Here is an 18,561-nt window from a genome sequence, read left to right as displayed (position 1 = left end):
CCTGACCTGCCCCCTCTTGTGACAAACCTGGATACAGGCAGACACCCACCAAGAACCTCTCACTTTGTGCCAGGGGCCAGGGAGCAGGGTTCACAGCCCACCACAGGTGGGATGGTGGAAACACAAGGGACAGTGGAAAATGTAGGGGAGCTCCCTGGCCAGTCTGTCCTTGTGTAGGTGACCTATGCCCATGCTTTGCCCTGGCTCCAGGCCAGCCCTGTGCCCCAAGTGCCCCTCAAATAGCTCTGAAAGATCAGTTCCCTGCAGCTGCCTATGGTGACCAGTCCAGGACTGCCCCACTGGGGACCACCATCCTTGCCCCTCAGTGTCTGGGCACCGTGTCCTGGGCACTCTGGTGTTGCAGGGTGGCCCGGCTACGCTGGGTGTGCAGTGGTGGCCGAACAAGATGCCAGAGTGGTGCTGCTCTCTAATGGCCGTGAGGGGGACACGCCTCTGTGTCACCCGGAACAGATCACGGAAGGATGCTTGGCATTTCTTCCTCCCCACAGGTGTGGGAGCTGACAGAGATGGCTGCAAACCTACAGCTCCCACGAGTCTGAAGCAGCAGCGCTGCAAGAGCCCCTCAAAAGGAGCCCTTCCCTTGCTGATACCACACACAGGGTGACTGTGTGACCATCCTTTGCTCTGTGCCTCAGTTTCCCCTCACTGCAGCTCAGAGCTCTGATGCTCACTCTGTTACTGAATATGCTGAGGGTTTTGCATGAACAACCCTGGCCAACAGCCCTGTTCTTCCCAGCACATCCCGTTTCACCCCAGAGTACCAGGGAGGAATTAGTTCCCTGGTTTTTTCTGCAGAAAAGTTGATCAAATCTGCCTGCAGAGAGACAGGAAACAACACATATCTGTCTGTTTTTTTCTCAGGTTTCCACCTTTTATAGGTGGACCATGTGCAAACCCACCACCTGTCAGCAAACATGGTCCAGGAGGAGGCAGGGATGCTGTTGCTCTTGGGGGAAGCTGCTTGTTTCCTCCAGGGCCTCTGGGGCTCTCTGGGGTGTGGGTGGCATCACAGGTTTTCCGATGGAGGCCCTAGCTCAGATCTGCCAGAGCTGAGTCAACTTCTGAAGGCAACACGTGGGTGGAAGCACCCAGGGGTTCAGGGAGGCCCCAGGGAACCTGCCTGAGGGTGATGTGACAACCTGCACAGGGCTGTCCCAGGGTCCCCACAGAGGCATAGCAGGGACCAGTGAGAACTGAGGGCTGCCATCTCTGCTTTTGCTCCCCACTGCCTCTGGGTGAGCTCCTGGGCAGGGGCTCGGGGCACAGATGGACCTCACAGCCCATGTCCTACCAAGGCAGAGACACTTTCTATCCAAGAGGAATAGAGCCCAGGAACAGCCCCACACCACTCGCAGCTGGGGCCTCCCGTGTTGCAGAGCATCTCAGCCAGGGGTTTTCCCATTGCTGATCTGGGGCGGTGGGAGGAACTGCGGTTTAACATCACCAACCTGTTGGGTCTGGAAAAGGGAAGGTTCTAGGTTGAACTCTCAGCTGCCTGCAGCTTTCAGATAGAGTTACAGGAAAAGGGATTCAGGCTCTTTCAGGAGATGTACAGTGAAACCAGGGCAGGCACTTGACACAAGTTACATCAAGGGAAATTCCATCTAGATACTAAGAAACTTTTTTTCCCCTTATGCATTTCGTAAAATATCAGAGCCCAGAGAGGCTGTGGGATCTCTGTCCTCCATGACACTTAGCCTGATCCCCACCAAGGTCCCCCCCACCCTTGCAGCATTAGGTGATGCTCAGCAGTACCAGGAGCAGTGAAGCTGAGCCAAGCTGCCAACTTACCTCTGCACTGGGGCTGCCTTCCCAGGGCAGCTGCATGACACTGCTGTGTGCTCTGCACACAGTGCCCAAGCTGCAAGAGCAACACCAGCCAAACACCAGGGTGCAGGCAAGCTCCCAAGGATTGGGGTGACAGCTCTGACTCCCACAGGAGTAGCGTTTTCCCATCTCTCAGCACAGATCCTGCAAAGCATGGGGCTGCAGCCACCAAGGAGGAGGATGGAGAGGGTGGCGGGTCCCTTGGGTGAGCCAGGGAAGGAAGAAACAGCACCAGCAGAGGCCAATGCACCCCAGGAGTTGGCTGTGGACATGCAGAGAGGATGTTGCAAATCTGGGCAAAACTTCCTGGAGGATGAGATTAAAAGACACTGATTAAGGAATCCCTCTGCATTAAAGAAGCACTTGGATCTGGGGTGGTATGTAAAATGCCAGTCCTGAAAGGTACCACCTGAGAGGCAGGATTTGGCCCAGGGAGGCTCAGAGAGCTTCAAATCTCCTTCACTGGGCTCTTGGATCAGCTGCTACCCTGGATCAAGGGGAGGAGGGGGCAGGGGAGGCTTTATCCCAAGTAGGTGTTAGCAGGCTCCAGCCCATAGTTTGGGGCTGCATGGCTGTGTTCAAAGCACCCCAGGAGGCAACTCTCAACCTTTCAAGCCAGTGTGCTGCCTGCACCTCACTTCCTGCAAGGCCACAAATGGCTGTTCCCTGCATCCCACCCTAGCAGCTGGGATTTGTCTGGCCTTGCTTCTCTTCCCACTTCATCCCATCCCATCCCATCTCTGTTCCCCAGGAGGAACCCCTGATGTCTGGTTTGTTACTGAATTGCTGCACAGTGTTAAGTGCCAGCACCACAGACCCACTCCTCAGGAGGCAATGCCAGCAGTAGGATGGGGCAGGTCTCACTGCCAGAAACCCACCCTCTGCCAGGGTTTGTGGGGCTGGGAGAGACCCAAGTGGAGTACATTGGTCTGTGCCAAGGGGAGCTGCTATTTTAACACTGGAGGCTGGAGCATCCCCAAGCTGAGATATAAGAGCAGCTCCTGAGGTGCCAGTTTTGAGCTACAAGGGAGAGGTGAAATCAAGTGAAGAAACTGTTCAAGCCTGATGCATTCTCAAACATTGCTGCATCCCTTGGGATAGCATGGATGGCCAGAAGAAGCCCGAAGAACCCAGCACTTTTATTACTGGTATACTGAGCTTGCCAGGCCTCTGAGGCACCTCAGAGATACAGCATGTCAGATATCCCAGCACTGTGCACCCTGCCCCAGGCTGAAGAGTGGCTGCCAGAGCCCACCCGGCTGCAGTTACCCCACTGGGCTCTGGTACCACAGCACTGCACACAGGTCCCATCTCACCCACCTCCCACCAGTAATGGAAGTACTGCTGGTACCATGCCATGTGCCTCAGTTGATCTGGTTCACCCTGCAGTGAGCACACATGCTCTTTCAGGGTGTTGAAACACAGCTCCCCTCTCCAGCACTGCTTTTCTATGGGATGTGGTGCTCCTGTTCTCCTTTTCAACCTGGTACTTGCATGCAATGGAAGGAAGTTGTAAGGGGTCCAGTGATGGAGAGAGCAGCTGTCCCCTGTGATCCACATCCCCAAGGATGTCTACGCCGCATCCTCTCCCCAGCGGGGCTGGGAGTTACACCATGCATGGATGTGAGGACCAGTCGGGCAGAGCCCTCTCCCAATCCCAGCAGGGAGTAAGTCAACAGACCCAGCCCAGCCCCTCTCCAGGAGCCTGGATGATGGAGTACGGAGGGGGCTGAAGGGACACATGGCTTGTGAGGGGACAGAGAGAGTTGGAGAGGAGGGGAAAGATGGGAAGGGACATTGTTTCTGGGGAATGAAGAGGGGAAAGATGATGAAGGGATGGGAGTTGTGGTTTTGAGTGAGGGAGTGGCAGAGGAAGGAGCGGCATCGGGTAGATTGGCTGTAGGGGACCCGAGTTAAACAGTTTGGGACGTACCGCTGCACAGTGCGGCTGAAGAGTCCACGGCTGGCAGGGCCCTACGAGAGGGGACGGGTCACACGGAGCTGAAGGGCGACGATGGTCCGGGACGGGCCGGGGGGGGTGGCGGCGGGGCCGGGCTGGGATGCGTGGGGCCACCCCCGGCGAGGCGGAGTCGGCGCCGCGCCCGGCGGGAGCGCGCCGGGACACGGAGCGGCCCCGGAGGATGGAGCGTGCGGCGGAAGGTGAGGCCAGGCAGGGCGCCGCGGGCACATGCAGGGCAACGGGGGAACGGGCACAGCCCTGAGGGTCGGTGGCTGCTCGCGGGCATCCGGCCGTGGCAGCGGGACGTCGGGCGGGAGGCAGTCCCAGGCTGGCGAGGAGCAGTAGCACTGGAAGACGGCTCCGGGAGGGACTGCGGGGACCGAGTCTCTTTCCTGGAGAGAAGGGGGGGAAGCATGGTGCAAACACGCACACACACCCGCACCCCGGGAGGGCTGGAGCAAGGAGGGCAGGTTGCTCAAGGAGTCATCGTCTCCTCTGCTCTCCCTGCAGGCGTCGGGCTCGGGACCCTGTCCCTCTGGGGCAGCCTCCTGCTCACTGCTGGCCTTGCTCTAGACTTAGCATCGCCAAACTGCAGCTGCTCAAAACCCATGGACTTCCAAGCGTTCCGGGAGGCTCCGCTTCCTGAGAGCTGCTGCCTCAACTTCACCAGCTCCAACATCACTCACCTGGACTGGGGTGCACTGGTGGGGGTGCAGGGGCTGCGAGAACTCTACCTCTCACACTGTGGTATCACAGCTATCAGCAATGCACAGAGAGTCCCTCCTGCCTTGGAGATCTTGCACTTAAGTCACAACCTGTTGGAAAGTCTCCCTGGAAGCTTTCTGGAAGATGCCCCTAATTTGAGGGTCCTTTATCTGGATAGCAACCAGCTCCAGGAGCTACCGAGGTCGTTCCTGAAAGCATCATCACAGGTCCAGGAGATCTACCTGGGGTTCAATGCCCTGACCTTCCTTCCTGCCAGCCTCCTGAAGCCATCTCTGCTCCAGCTTCAGCTTTCCAACAACAGCTGGGACTGCAGCTGCGCTTTGCTCACCAACCTGGCAGGCTGGCCCAGCCTGGCTGATGACGTTATCTGCCACACACCAGAGCGGTACCATGGTATGGGCCTCCACAGCATCTCCCAGGATGAGCTGTGCCGCTCACACAGCCTCACTGCCCTTTTCATCTGCTTGCCCCCTCTCCTTGTCCTCACCAGCATTACTTGGTACTTCTGCAGGCAGAAGAAAAAGACCAATTACAGCCTTCAGAACAGGTCCCAGAGCCACCGGGCCACAGCAGAGAGGGGCAATGTGTCAGTGTCTGCAGAGTCCCACCACTACACCCCCTATGAGATGCCTGCTGCTCCCTCTGAGACTGAGAAAAAGGTGCTGCTGGGGAGACCTGTCCTGCTCCAGCCCTTCACACATCCAGCGGAGAGTGGCAGAGACCTCTATGAGGAGGTAGAGATTCAAGGGGGATCCCCCAGCAGTTCCCAGGTGCCACCCCATGAAGGGCAACTGGACATCTCAGCACCAAGGGCAGAGGAGCTGGGGGACAGCGAGCCAGAGGTGGACACTGTGAGTGTGAGCGAAGTCCTGAAGGACTCTGCTGACAGGGAAAAGATCTACATGAGTCAGTCAAGCAACTATTACAATCTGGTACCTGGCATTGAGCTGGAGGACTCAGACAACCTGGAGTATGAGACCATCGACCTGCACTGATGCCAGAACTTGGGCTGTGTCTGGAACACACCAGCAAGATGGCAGGGGCTGGGCAGGAGTGAAAACCATCAGAGCAGAAGAGGCATGAGCTGTCCTGCTGTGGCTTACACAGGCTGTTTGCAAAGCTGCACCCCCAAATACCCATCCCTTCCCCAGCACTACCATGTGCACCCACCGCTTTGCCATGTGCTGCAGCTGGTCAGGGAGTGTGAGGGTGCTTTGGGCCCTAGGGACCCTGCTGTAGGGTGGTGGTATCTGGGAACATGTAGGCTGTCAATGCCCAAGGAAGGACATAGAAAGGAGGTGGAGGTGTTTTTGGGGAGCAGGTGACAATGCTGTTTGTGCCAGAACCACTGACAAGAGCCTCCATCCTCTCTTGCTGAAGCCAGATGGCATCTGGCATGAACCTGCTGCTCCCCAGTCTGCAGAGAACAGGGTCTAGGGACATGAAATGGGGCTGGCCCTGCCTGTGTGGTCTGCAGGGGCTGTCATATATGGACAGGCCACTCTGGGCTTGGCAGCAGGAGCCTGGGGTGGCCTTGCCTGCTGCCCACACCACATCCCACCATGGCATGGGGACTTGAAACAGCCAGTGCATGTGTACTGCTGCAAGCACAAGTGTGTGTGCACAAGTGTGTGCAGGGACTGCGCACAGATGTGAGGTGTGTGAGGGGCACACACACACCAGGAGGCATGAGAGGGCCCCTTGCAGCTTCCTCTGCCCAATGTGCTGCCCAGTCCTGTAGAATCCAGCTCTCATTAAGAAATAAATCATTTTACTTCTGGCAGTGTGGCTCCATTCCTGTGTCTGTGTGGTTTAGGGTTGTGGGGAGCAAATCATTGTGATGTTGGAAGTGCAGGAATGGTGGGCTTCACTCCTACTCCATCTCTCCTCCCATGCCCTGGTTAATGCCCCAGTGCATCCCACCCAGTATCCCTGGAGCTGCTTCGGTGGCTTGGTGGAACAGAGCTGGCCACCAGCTGAGGGCCAGTGGAGCCTCTGCCTTGCACCAGGATTTACAGCCTGAATAGGGAAGGTGTCAGCCTGCTGTAAACACCGTGGTTCCTGAACAGGGCAGGGATTTGTGGAGTTCCTGGGAACAGGGCAAAGGCTGAGGGTGCTGTAAATTACCCCCCAGCACCAGTACACCTGGCAAGTCTCACTCATGGGTGCTCCAGCCCTTCTCTGGGGAGTGGTACAGGCACCCTTGAGCCCTGCTCCCCCTGCCCAGGGGAATATTTTCTAGGCTGAAAGCTCCAACTGTCACCCTGTCTGCTCTGGAGCCGTCCTGGGCCTGGTGCCCAGGCAGGAAGGGAGGGAGCTGGGCAGGGCAGGATGCAGTGCTCCAGCCGGCAAAGGAAGTGGCGTTTCCTGCGGAGCACAGTGTGGCTTCCAACAGCCCATGGTGGGACGAACCACAGGTCCCAGGCAGAGCTCAATCCCAGCCCCAGTATGGGTTGGGGATGAGGATGGGCTGATTTCCCTGCATGTCTACTGTCACTCATGGGTATTTCCCACTGTTTTATATCCTGATGGAATTTCTTCTTTTCAACTCCCTCCTGACTCTGGGAAAGCATCCTGATGCCAGCTTTTAATATATCTCCATCACCCCCCACCAGGTAGTACAGCAAGGGCATGCCACTGTACACCAGCTCATGCCATCCTTAAATCCCACCAGGGACATGGAGCTGCCATGGTACAGAGGCAGGACAGGCACCATCAGCAGCTGTTCCGAAGGGCTGCAGCAGAGCCCATGGCTGCAGACATGGACTTGGGCTGGATTGAGGCAGCATCAGCCACATTTTTTGCCTGTTCTCCAGAAATATCCCACAGCCCTCCCTGGTGCCCTCCCTGCCCATGTAGCCCAGTTATCCCATTCCCAGGTCTGCTGGGAATGATGCAACACCCCATCCTTCCTCTCCTTCTCATGAAGCCTAAATTCAGCTGCCACTGCTGCAGAGGGCAGTGATCCAAACCACCCCACTAGGTTTTGGCCAGTCCCAGCTCCAGTGTCTGCAGCCCCCACCCAAATCTCTGTGATCCGTGGCAGGGAGGTGTGACCAACCTGGAATTCCCAGTTCCCTGTCTGTAACAGACCCAGCCCATCATGGCGAGGGCTCAGCCGCACAGGTCCATACAGGGTTATTTATGGGCAAGAGGCATTAGTGGGGTGGGGAGATGCAGGCAGGGACCAGGAGGAGGCTGCAGTAGGCATGGAAAGAGTAGGGCAATCCCGCTGATGAGCCATAGTGCCTCACATGGGAGAGTCTGTGTCCACAGGCCCTACAGCCCAGATGGAGGCGGGAACCCCAGTTCCCTTCAGTTCAGCCAGCAAGCAGTGACAAACTCTTCCTGCAAGGTGCAGAGCTGAGCCATGATGACCATTTCCTACACACTGAAAGTCACAAACTCCTGTTGTGGAGGTTTCCCCAAGCTGCTCTTTCTCTAAAAGGCAGCATCTATAAGCTGCTGTACAAGTTTATTGTCTTTGTGGTGCTGTACACTGTGCTTAGTGAAATAGCAGGGACATGATGTTTATCAGAAAAGTGGGTGAATTTGGATTTTGCTGAAGGGTCCACACGTTCTTCTTGGGCAAAAAGGGGACACCCCAAGGACCAACATGGGTGATGGTTGTGACAATATTAGACCAGGTGATACAGCCAGAAAAATGTCCAAGAATGGGCCAAGAATGTGTTTTCAGTCCCTGTAGGATCCTTGCACACAGATCCATGTTTCCCCACTAAGAATGTTAAAAAGTTCCCTTTCCTGAAAGCCTCCCTTCCTTTAGAAAGCTCAAATCCCGCCAACAAACAAGCCCTGCTTTTTCTCCACTGCCCTCCAGGTCACTGCTGGACCTGTTAAGTGTAACATGGTAATTTTCTGGGTTGGGCCATGTCCTGTGAAAATACCCGAGAGTTAATAATGCATGAAGCTGAGAGAGCCACTCAACAGCAAGGAGCAGTACTTGTGACCTCATGTGGGTTATGCTGCTGGTTGCTCATGAAAGTAGCTTTTTAAAATTCAGACCCTGCACCTATCTGTAGAAGCGGGGTAAGGTCCTTTGGGACCTTCTAAGTCCAGCCAGGCCAAAGCTGTCCTTAACCTCAGCACCTGTCCACCCCCTCCTGGCTCAGCACATGGCAGGTTTGCCACTGCCCCCCAACCCTGTTCAGTCATCCACAGGGGTGCCAATGCCAGACCAGAAGCTATGCATCCCACAGCCAAGCCACATGAAGTCCCACAGCCTGTGCCACCTTGGGAGCCAACTGCCACTATTCTGTTTCCATGTCACACTTCCAGCACAGCTCAGGCAGGCCTTAGGCACCGCTCTCATTCCCATGGGCTGTTGCCCTTGGCAGCTGTTTCTCACAGCAGTAACTTTGTAAGCCGTGTGTGCATTGATGAGCCATAATCCTACTCATTAGGGGAGACTTTTACAGCTCCTGCTCTGACACAAGTTTGCATTTGATCTGTGAGCCCCGGTTCTCCATCTGTACTAAGTTCCCCAGAAACAGCCTGAATCCTGTCTGCACTGTATGGAGCAGAGAAGAAACACATTTGGAGGAAGCAGCCATGATGTATTCCTGCCAAATCCCCTTATCGCCTCCACTCCACCTCTCTGGAAAGCAGGCGTTGCTGGAGAGCAGGGAAAGTTTATGCTGGATTACTATGGAGAAGGAATGTGCTTGTGCAAACATCCTGCCCAGCCCAGGTCCCAGTGCCAGGACTCCTGAAGCACAGCCAGTGGCACCCAGTTGGCACAGCACTGTCTGCAGATCCCACGAGCACATACCCAACTTGTGAGGCAGTGCCAACATACATCCACATCACAACGTGCTGCTGAGGCCATTGGGAACAGGTGCCATTCTCCAACGTGGTTGGTGTGTCCCTAGACCTGGCACAGCCTCATCCTTGACTCCCTGACAAGGCAGCATGAACCCACATTGCCCAGGTCACCTGAGCCTACTAGCACCTCCTGCTGTCACACACAGCAGCTGGGGCTCAGCACCACAGCAAAAGACTTCAAAAAAACACAAACCCAAGCTATTTGTGGGGCAGTTGCATTTTTAGGCACTAGAGACCTGGGTCTCACCATAGTTGTGCTTGGGTCAAGATGATCACAGGCCACCTGCTTCAGTTCAGAGCTAAAACTCTGGGGCTGGGGCTGCAGGCAGCCTAACACCAGGGTGATCCTATGGATAAACAAGGATTTTTTAAAGATATAGAAACAGGGTGAAGTGTGCAGTGTGTCCACCTGGCAGGCACAAGGAGTCTGAGCCTGGTCTGCCAACTGCACAGGACCAGCTCTCCAAATGGGCTCCTGATTTCACCCCAACACCTGCACAAAGCACTTGGCAACTATTTGCAGAGATCCACTGTGCTGGCTTTCCTGAACGACAGCAGCCCCAAGGACTTGACATCACCTGCACCACACATCCACAGAAGCTTTTGTTTACCATCGCTTTCCAATTCCACCCCAAATGACAGGACGGAACGCTGGAGTTTGTATCCAGCTTTCGAAAGGGACAGACCATGATGTGAGCCTGGCCCTTCTGCTAGAAGGAATTGATTTTGCACTGGAATGAGACCAAGAAGGTCAGGGAAAGACCAGCTGGTCACTGAGCAGTGCAGTCACATTTAAGACACTGGACTGTGCAGGCAACTGTACAACCAGGCAGCAACACAACAGCATAAGAGGCTGCTGGCCCAAACCAGAGCATGGGAGCACATCTCATGTGGAAAGCAGAGGCAGGAGTTAGCAGCTGCAGAAGCTGTTTTCAAAACCAAGGTTTCAGAAAGACTTAGCAGCCCCTTTGTCCAACATCCCTCCAACACCCCAACCACAGCACATGCTGACCTCACATAGCACAGGAATGGGGAATGTGCACCCAGCCAGACACCAGAGCTCCCTGAAGACAGAACTCATAATTCAGGGTGGACACTTGCCCCTTCCTACTGCCTGCTGGTTTCCACTACTGGACATTATCCATTTCAGCCAAGTCTGAAAAAATCTTTACCATCACTGTCCTAAAACCAGGGAGATATTTTAGTTGAGAACATGCAGGGTCAAGTTTTGCCTGAAGACACTGAAGTACTCAGGGATTACAGGAGATCCATCTTCTTTCACATTTTACAGGCACCCTGCACTTAAAAATGAGCACACAACCCACTACTGTAGTAGACTCTTGGTTTTATTCGTTCTCTCAGCACAAGAGTTTTTATTCATTTGCCTTTTCTGGCCTTGATCTTCCTCAGGTAGAACTCCAATTCCTTGCCTTCCAACACGTAGCCATCGGCTCGGCCACACTGTCCAGGTCTGGAGGCAATGCAGGCTGCAAGGAGAAGCCATGCAGTTAAAGTTTAGCAATTCACCCCCCCAGTGTACACACCCATGAACAAACACTGCATGCAGCCTCTCTGCAACAGCGTGGATGAGCTACTCATCAGTAACCGGGTCACCATTTACATGCCGGTTCAGCACCTCTGAGGTACCGTGCTCTGGAACCTGCCCTGCTGCAGAGTCCCTAATGAAGTCCTCCTCAGATCTTCAAACTGTCATCGCTCAGGTTCAGTAGCAGAACTGGACAAAGGTTTCATCACCAGAAGACTTCAGAACACTCAACTATTTGCCAAGGCTTGAAACATCAACACTGTTAGTGACTGCAGGATGCTTTTGAGAGACACTTGCTTATTTTGCAAGTCTTGAGCCCCATTTTTTTCTCAAACGTCAACCAGGAATAATCAGCTTCAGGAACCTGTCTGGGACATGTAGTAATTCAAGGTCCAGAAGCAGATTTCCCCACCCTGCCACAAGTGGAGTATCTCCAGAGAAGACAAAAAAACAAGTTACATTTAGGACCCAGAAGACACTCCTGCAGACATGGAAAACACTTCACTGCAGTTAACTTTATCACAGTAAGCAGAACTTTAAATGGTCAAAAAATAAGAATAAGATTTGTTCTGCCACTGTATTTGTGCCCTGACTCCTTAATCCCCACACACGTTAATGCTGCCAGGGACTTACCAAGTAGCTTTCCTTGCTGGAACTGCTCCTCAAGAATATTTGCTATCTTGGCATGCTTCTTTCGCTCATCGTACTTTTTCTGGATCTTCTTTGAACGCTTCTTGTTCAGTATTTCCTCCTCTTCAGGCGTCTACAACAAGACCATAAGCAAAACAAGAAGTTAAACAAATGGCCACCTTCCACTAGCACAGGTAGCTCCCACTAACATGAAGGAGACCCTTGTATTCTCAGCACTGTATTGTTTCCCAAGTCTTACCTGTCTGAGGTACAAATACTGCAACCTCACATAATCAGGTGGTGTTTCACTTTTGAGACCACAAAATGCAATGCTGCTAACCAGAGTCACTGATGACAAAAGAACACAGTGCCCTAGGGAAGGCTGCTCTCAGGCAAATAAAACTGGAAAGGTTTCCTTGGTGCTTTAACTCTCCTCCAAAAAAACCCTCTTTCCTTCGGCAGACGTAATGAGAGCAGAGCACCTGGGTCTGGTGCAAGTCCAGGCAGACTGGTTCCAAGCTCTCTCCCTGCTTCTGCACTACACAGCACTCAAATGAAAAGTGCTTTGCTTTTAACACAAGGAGACAACCTAAACCTGAATGCTACACATGGGTGTTGAAGTACCTTCCAGCAGTCTGAGGTTTGGATCTTTAACAAATTTATGGCTCTGGATAGTTCCAAGACATTTAAAAACACACTGCAGTTCAGTTAGTAATCCACAAGCTCCTCGCCAAAGCCATCGCCCTCACTACAAGAACCCGACCTGCAAAGTCTTCCTCAGCATCATAAAATGTCATCGCTCTCCCTTCAGTAGCAGAACTGGACAAAAGTATCATCATTAGAAGACAAAGAGGTCGACAGGCAGATCCTTGTGTACCAACGGGTGCAGTGCCTCAGATAGCTCCTGGTACTGAGCACTCCATTAACAGAGCCAGACCTATCCTGGGGACCCATGGGAACACAGCCCAGAAAACCGATGTCATCACTGCTGCGCACCCACCCCTATTCTGGCAGGCACTGTCCATTCAGGATGGATAAATGCCTCTGGCAAGGAAGACACGCTGCTCTGCCATCCCAGACATACCAGTTTGGCGCCCTTCTTGCGTCCCAGGGGCAAAGCATAGTGGGCTTCATACCACTGCCTGTACGGGGTGCTGTCAATGAGCACGATGCAGTTCTTCACCAGGGTCTTTGTCCGCACCAGTTCATTGTTGGAAGCGTTGTAGACAACATCGATGATTCTGGTTTTGCGAGTGCAGCCTTTCAAAAGAAGAGCATGAATTCAGACCTACAAGGATCAGACAACTGCATTTCACATATACCCTTCCAAACACCTCACACTTACCAGCCCATCCAGTGTCTCCCCAACTTGCTTGGCACTGAATTAATTTTAACTACAAAATGCATCTATTTTTTACCAGTCAAACTTTCTGTTGTTAGGACAGAACTCTATACCTGGAAACTGAATCCCTCCCATGTGAAAAACTGATCAGTGGCCTTGCTGCAACTCATCTCAAACACATCTAGGTAATGCCAGAAAACAAATTTACAGACTGCAAGATGCATCAGCAAGTGCTAGCTAACACTGTTCACAGGGCTCAATGCTGTATGCACTTCCTAGAATTACTAAATTAAGCCATACTGAGCAGGACTGCTCTGCAACACATACCAGAAACCACTTTTATAGGGTGAGGTTTTATGAGTAAATTTAGAGGGCAAGCTGGTGTTTTCATGCTTCCAAGACCCACCTGAAGCATGCAGTCTTAGCTACTAGATTTGATTATTTAGCAGTCACCTGCCCCGAGGACAGCCCTCCACATATGCAAATGCCAGGCACAAGACAGGGTTTATCTCTTCAGTCACATACCTCATCCTCATTCTGCACGATAAGACACAGCTCTTCACATCTGCAATACTGACTATAGTGGCACTTTTCACCATACAGACAGTGCTCAGTGATGACTGGAAGCGTGTCCTGTTTACTCACACCATGCTGGTCACTAACTTATTGCTGTTTTACCATCATACTCAGTAGCACTGACTGGCCCAGGTGCAAGTGGTATAGTTTTCAGTTTATAAATCAAAGAAAACCCACTTGGCTCTGGGAAAATACAACAGATTCCCCTCTTGCTTCTGTGTTTCCCATTTTTGCTTAGCAAAGCAGGAGCATGAAATAAACTAATCTAACACTGTCCTGGGGGCAGACCTTCTCCCAAACATCCTCAGCAGCTTTCTCTGCATATAGAATCATTTCACTTTTAGTAACCATGTTCATGAAGAACTACCCATACTTGGGCTTTTTGCCCCTCTGTAGTCACTGTACCCCATTAAAAGGTAAAGCAAGCACATCACTCAAGGTTATTACAACACTCCCATCACTGTGAATGTAGCAGACATTCAAGTCCCCCAAGGCCATGGGAGCAGCGCTATGCATGCTGCTTCAGAGCCAGCACTGGAAGCCCCAGGATGCTCAATACCAGTCCACGAATCTATACTTGCATCATCAGCCCTCTAGTCTACTGGACTTGCAAAGACCAGCACAGCTTTCCCTTCCACGCATCAGACTCAGGATGTACTTACATTCTGATCCCCAGGAGAAGTTGCCGACATCCAACCGAAGGGCTCGGTACTTCTTATTTCCGCCACGAACCCTCACTGTGTGAATTCGGCGTGGGCCAATCTACAGTCAGGAACATACACCAGGGTGCCTGCCGTTGGTTCTGGAATGCTGCACGGCTCACACTGGAGCCCAGAACATTCCTAACCTCCAAGGCAATGTGGTCAGTGTAACTATGACAAGCCCCAGCATCGGCAGACACACTAAACGACCAGAACGGTCTGATGCATCTACCTAAGGTGAAAGTTTCATCACTCCAATTGCCTCTTATTGCAAAAACTTCTCTCTGCTTTCCACTAGCACAAGGGAAAGTGCCATCTTTCAAAGCAACACCAGAAATTCGATCCCTCACAAAACAGGAGGTGTTTAAACCTCTAACATCACACAACCAGCAACCTGAGTTTAGTAATACAACTCTGACCTCCTCTCCCCAAACCACTCACCTTAGTGTTGGCAGGAGGTCGCCCCAGCTCATACTTCCTCTTCTTGTGGTAGGGCTTCCTCTTGCCCCCAGTCTTGCGGCGCTTATGCCAGTTGTCCCTGGAGATACCTGAATGAGAGCAGGTGGTCAGAGGGTGGCAGGAGCCCACCTGGCTGCAGCGGGGCACAGCTCTGAGTCCTCAGTTCTCCAAGGTTGGTATCCGCACAGTGCACTCGGCCTTATGCAGCAGTTAGAGAAGCTTCATCATTGATACTCAGGCCCGCCTCGAACACACCCCTTTCTGCAGAGCTGCACAAAGTGACAGTCTCCTTCCTGTGTCCCCTTTGGGAAGCAGTCTCCCAGCTTACCTCATGCACTGGGCACTTTATGGTAAGTGCCCGATCCCGAGCTGCCAGGCACACTGCAGCAGTCACCCTGTGCCACCAGCAGGGTGTGATTATGTCCGCTACGGGAAGGGACTCCCATCATATCTGTTCGCTGAAACACCCCAAATCAACTCAGCCTGCTGGGTCCGCAGTAGGGATCATGTCTGCAGCGCACGGAACCTCCCTCAGGGCGCAGAGGCACAAGCCCCCGCCAACCACCACCTGTCTTCCACAAGGCCGCCTCACCCCACCCCTCCTGCTGGGTCCCCTGGAAGGCTGTCCCACCTCATCCGCAGGGTGTCCTGCAGCAGGCACCGGGAGCAAGCCCAGCGCTCGGGCTCCGCAGGAACCCAAGGCACGGCGAGACGCGCCCGCCCGAACCCCCCTCCTCCTCCACCCGCCGCCATGTTGGGCCCGGCCATCCTGCCCTTGCTCCTGCCAGCGGCTCGGCGCGGCCGCGGCCGCCCCCGATGGCGGTGGGCGCAGGCGGGCGGCGGCCCGCGCTGCCGCGTGGCGGGGACGGGTGGCGGCGCGAGCGGCGCGGGGGGGGCGGATGGCGGCGGATGGCGCCGGGGCCGGACCCGCTCCACTCACCCATCCTGCGGCACCGGCGCAAAGAGGCGGGGGCGGCACTCGCGGGGCGGCTTGGCGGCGCGAGTTCTCGCGAGGCGTGACGTCACCGCGCCGCCTGCGCGGGGCGCGCCGTTGCCTGGCGACGCGTCGGCGCCGAGAGCAGGCGGCGGGCGGGGCGGGCCCAGCGCGCACGGAGCGGGCGCTGTCCCGACTCTGGCGGTCGCGGGCGCTGTCCCGACTCTGGCTGTCGCAGGCGCGACCTTCCTGCCCCGCGGGTCACCCGCGAACGCTACAGGCAGGACCCAGGGCCCGGCATCCCGCGGCGGGGCCGCGCGGGACCAGAAGCCGCAGCGCAACCGGGCTTCGGGCCTTGGGGCTTCATTGTGTGTGTGGCTCGGCTTCGCGAACGAAGATTTGGGAAGGGCTGTCCCCACGTGCGTGTGCCCTTCCAGCCTGCGCAGTGCATTTTAGGTGAGGCTCAGCGTGCGCAGAACTGGCCCCACCGTTTAAGTCCTGAGGTTCATCTGCCACGGCCGAGCGAGCTTGGACAGTGCCAGTGAAGCTCTCAGGACTAGAACCTACAGCACCCGGCATTTCCCAGGAGGTCTCCTATCCAAGTACTAATCTGGGGCTGACCCTGCTGAGCTTCCGAGATCTGACGGGATCGGATGTCAGGGAGGGATTTAACTGCCACGGGGGCTTCACTAGGGTACGCCTAATTAATATTCTAGTCATTTGTATGCACAGTGGGCCGGCAGTGAGGCTGGTATTGCGAGCTCATTAGCATATTCATTAGTATTCAGATTTATTTCCGTGCCCAGAGTGCACCGCGCGGGCGGCGCGGACACGGTGGCGATTTTCGTCGCCGCTTCGCCGGAACCGCCGCTCCGAGCGCGGGGTTGGACCCGTGTGCGGGGCGGGGGGTGAGGGGTCGGGGAGATGGAAGAGCAAAGCGGGGGTCGCCATGTCCGCGAGAGGAACAGCCGGGGGTGGGTAGTTGGGCGAGAGAAACGTGGGGCATACTCTGGTTTCTCTTCAGATCGTATAAATCTTTCGCCTTTTACTAAAGATTTCCGTGGAGAGGAACAAGTACGAGTGTCGAATAATTTTTTGAGGCTCCATTTCGATGGAGCTATCCATAAACTGGTTAAAAATAGATGAAAAACGACAAGTACAGCCGAGACTCTGTTTCATTTTAGTAAGAAAAGAGTTTCCCTGGAAGAATACATGTTACCCGGGTTGAAGCAGCTTTGATACGCGCGGGAGCAACCAGAAAGGTGCCTACCAATGGCTCAATGTCGAGGTTACGCTCCGGTAGCGAGCACTGTTCCTCGGGTCTGTGTGTAGACACCGGGGCCCTTTTAATACCATTATCGATGACACACCCCGGTATCGAGTGCACCCTCAGCCAGTTTGCAGGGTGAGTGGTGCGGGCGACACACCTGGAGGACAGGATGCCATCGAGGAGCATCTGGACAAACTTGGGCCCCCAAGAACCTCATGAAGTTCCACAAGTCTAAGTGCAAGATGCTGTCTCATCGTCGGGGCAATCACTGACATGAAAAGAACTGGAGAACACAGGTTGGAGAACTTGAGAGCAGCCCTGCAGTGAAGGACCTGGGGGTTCTCGTGGAGGAAAAGCTAGACATGAGCCAACAGTACACAGTTGTAGCCAGAAATCCAACAGCATCCTGGGCAGCAGATCGAGGGAGGTGATTCTGCCCCTCTACTCTGCCTTGGTGAGACCCACCTGGAGTGCTGCATCCAGCTCTGGGGTCCTCAGCATAGGAAAGAGCAAGCCCAGATAAGGCCACAAAGATGCTCAGAAGGCTGGAGTCCCTCCCCGGTGAGGACAGTCTGAGAGAACTGGGGTTGTTGAGCCTGGAAAAGACTCCAGAGAGACCTTATTGAGGCCTTCCAGTACTTTAAGGGGGTTAATAAAAAAGAGCGAGAATTATTATTTACCAAGGCACACAGTGACGGGACAAGAGGAAACAGTTTTAAACTAAAAGATAGTAGATTTAGATTAGATATTAGGGAGCAATTCTTTGCTGTGAGGGTAGTGAAACGTAGGAACAGGTTGCCCAGAAGAGCTGTGGATGCCCCAACCCTGGAAGTGTTCAAAGCCAAGTTGGGGATGGGGCTTGGAGCAACCTGGTCAAGTGGAAGGTGTCCCTGCCCATGGCACACAGATGGGAATGAGGTGATCAGTAAGGTCCCTTCCAATCCAAACAGTTCCACGATTCTATTTCATTTTCCTTACAATTTTTATCTCTTATTTAATTTTAATTATTTTAACTACTTATGTTTCAATCCGCGAGTTTCTCACTTTTCCCGTTTCCGCGGGGCACGGGCAGCGAGCGAGGGGCTCAACGAGGGTTGAACCACACACAGCCCGGCGAGCCCCGCCGGGGCCGAGCCCGCCCCGCTCCGTCACCGGGGCTGATTTGCATACCCAGGGTGCCCCGCGGCCCCGCCGGTGTCCAGTTCTGAGGCCGCTGCCCCGTCGGGGCTGTCTGGGCCGCTTGGCGTGTCCGCCCTGCGGGGCCGGGCCGGGCCAGGCCGGGCTGGGCTGGGCTGGGCTGGGCCGGGCTGGGCCCGGGCGCGGAGCATCACCCTGACCTCTGGGGTATGGAAAAGGCATGGGGATACTCGGGGATGGGTGGTAGGGGTATACTCTGGTTTCTCTTCAGATCGTATAAATCTTTCGCCTTTTACTAAAGATTTCCGTGGAGAGGAACAAGTACGAGTGTCGAATAATTTTTTGAGGCTCCATTTCGGTGGAGCTATCCCTATTACAGTGAAAAAAACAGAGTTCATCCAAAGAGGAATAGCTGGTTCGGTAGTTACTAAACACCATCCACTAATTTTTTTCCTCCCTGCCCCCGTACCTGCCACGCTCGCCTTCCGGACCGACAGTAGCGGTGTCGGCCCCGGCGCTCCCGACTGTGGCCTTCACGCAGCGGGGCGGGTCGCTCCGGCCTTCATCCCCCGGCAGCCGCAGTGCAGCTC

At 54.4% G+C, this 18,561-nt stretch overlaps 2 protein-coding genes, 1 long non-coding RNA gene and 7 other non-coding genes across 11 annotated transcripts; 3 read left to right on the top strand and 7 right to left on the bottom strand.

The window, feature by feature from the left end:
• Positions 1–3,971: 3,971 nt before the first annotated feature.
• LOC139676335 (leucine-rich repeat and transmembrane domain-containing protein 1-like) lies at positions 3,972–6,275 on the top strand. The gene is made up of 2 exons (XM_071565186.1): positions 3,972–4,008; positions 4,319–6,275. Exons 1-2 carry the CDS (start codon positions 3,990–3,992, stop codon positions 5,527–5,529), a joined length of 1,230 nt encoding a protein of 409 aa, XP_071421287.1. The 5' UTR covers positions 3,972–3,989; the 3' UTR covers positions 5,530–6,275.
• Positions 6,276–10,032: 3,757 nt separating this feature from the next.
• On the bottom strand, positions 10,033–10,162 carry LOC139676705 (small nucleolar RNA SNORA35). Its single transcript, XR_011698713.1, has one exon. It is a non-coding gene; the product is annotated as a small nucleolar RNA SNORA35 (small nucleolar RNA).
• A 542-nt stretch (positions 10,163–10,704) lies between these two features.
• Positions 10,705–15,646, bottom strand: RPS8 (ribosomal protein S8). Its single transcript, XM_071565476.1, has 6 exons — positions 15,571–15,646; positions 14,613–14,719; positions 14,133–14,232; positions 12,637–12,812; positions 11,556–11,685; positions 10,705–10,863 (listed from the first exon to the last, which is right to left on the bottom strand). Exons 1-6 carry the CDS (start codon positions 15,572–15,574, stop codon positions 10,754–10,756), a joined length of 627 nt encoding a protein of 208 aa, XP_071421577.1. The 5' UTR covers positions 15,575–15,646; the 3' UTR covers positions 10,705–10,753.
• Positions 11,066–11,137, bottom strand: LOC139676696 (small nucleolar RNA SNORD38). The gene has a single exon (XR_011698704.1). It is a non-coding gene; the product is annotated as a small nucleolar RNA SNORD38 (small nucleolar RNA).
• Positions 12,325–12,397, bottom strand: LOC139676697 (small nucleolar RNA SNORD38). The gene has a single exon (XR_011698705.1). It is a non-coding gene; the product is annotated as a small nucleolar RNA SNORD38 (small nucleolar RNA).
• Positions 14,328–14,431, bottom strand: LOC139676698 (small nucleolar RNA SNORD46). Its single transcript, XR_011698706.1, has one exon. It is a non-coding gene; the product is annotated as a small nucleolar RNA SNORD46 (small nucleolar RNA).
• On the bottom strand, positions 14,783–14,867 carry LOC139676695 (small nucleolar RNA SNORD55/SNORD39). Its single transcript, XR_011698703.1, has one exon. It is a non-coding gene; the product is annotated as a small nucleolar RNA SNORD55/SNORD39 (small nucleolar RNA).
• Positions 15,647–16,568: 922 nt separating the features above from the next.
• On the top strand, positions 16,569–16,683 carry LOC139676688 (U5 spliceosomal RNA). Its single transcript, XR_011698696.1, has one exon. It is a non-coding gene; the product is annotated as a U5 spliceosomal RNA (small nuclear RNA).
• On the bottom strand, positions 16,665–18,556 carry LOC139676350 (uncharacterized). 2 transcript variants are annotated; one of them, XR_011698643.1, is made up of 3 exons: positions 18,441–18,556; positions 17,300–17,440; positions 16,665–17,175 (listed from the first exon to the last, which is right to left on the bottom strand). It is a non-coding gene; the product is annotated as an uncharacterized lncRNA (long non-coding RNA). The 2 variants fall into 2 exon arrangements; XR_011698642.1 differs by having other exon boundaries at positions 17,300–17,430.
• On the top strand, positions 18,223–18,337 carry LOC139676689 (U5 spliceosomal RNA). The gene has a single exon (XR_011698697.1). It is a non-coding gene; the product is annotated as a U5 spliceosomal RNA (small nuclear RNA).
• Positions 18,557–18,561: the final 5 nt, after the last annotated feature.

This window comes from Pithys albifrons, chromosome 10 (assembly GCF_047495875.1).
Source record: "Pithys albifrons albifrons isolate INPA30051 chromosome 10, PitAlb_v1, whole genome shotgun sequence".
Taxonomy (NCBI): Eukaryota; Metazoa; Chordata; class Aves; order Passeriformes; family Thamnophilidae; genus Pithys; species Pithys albifrons.
Note: the sequence above shows the minus strand (reverse complement) of the source record. Positions and strands in the feature narration are given on the sequence as shown.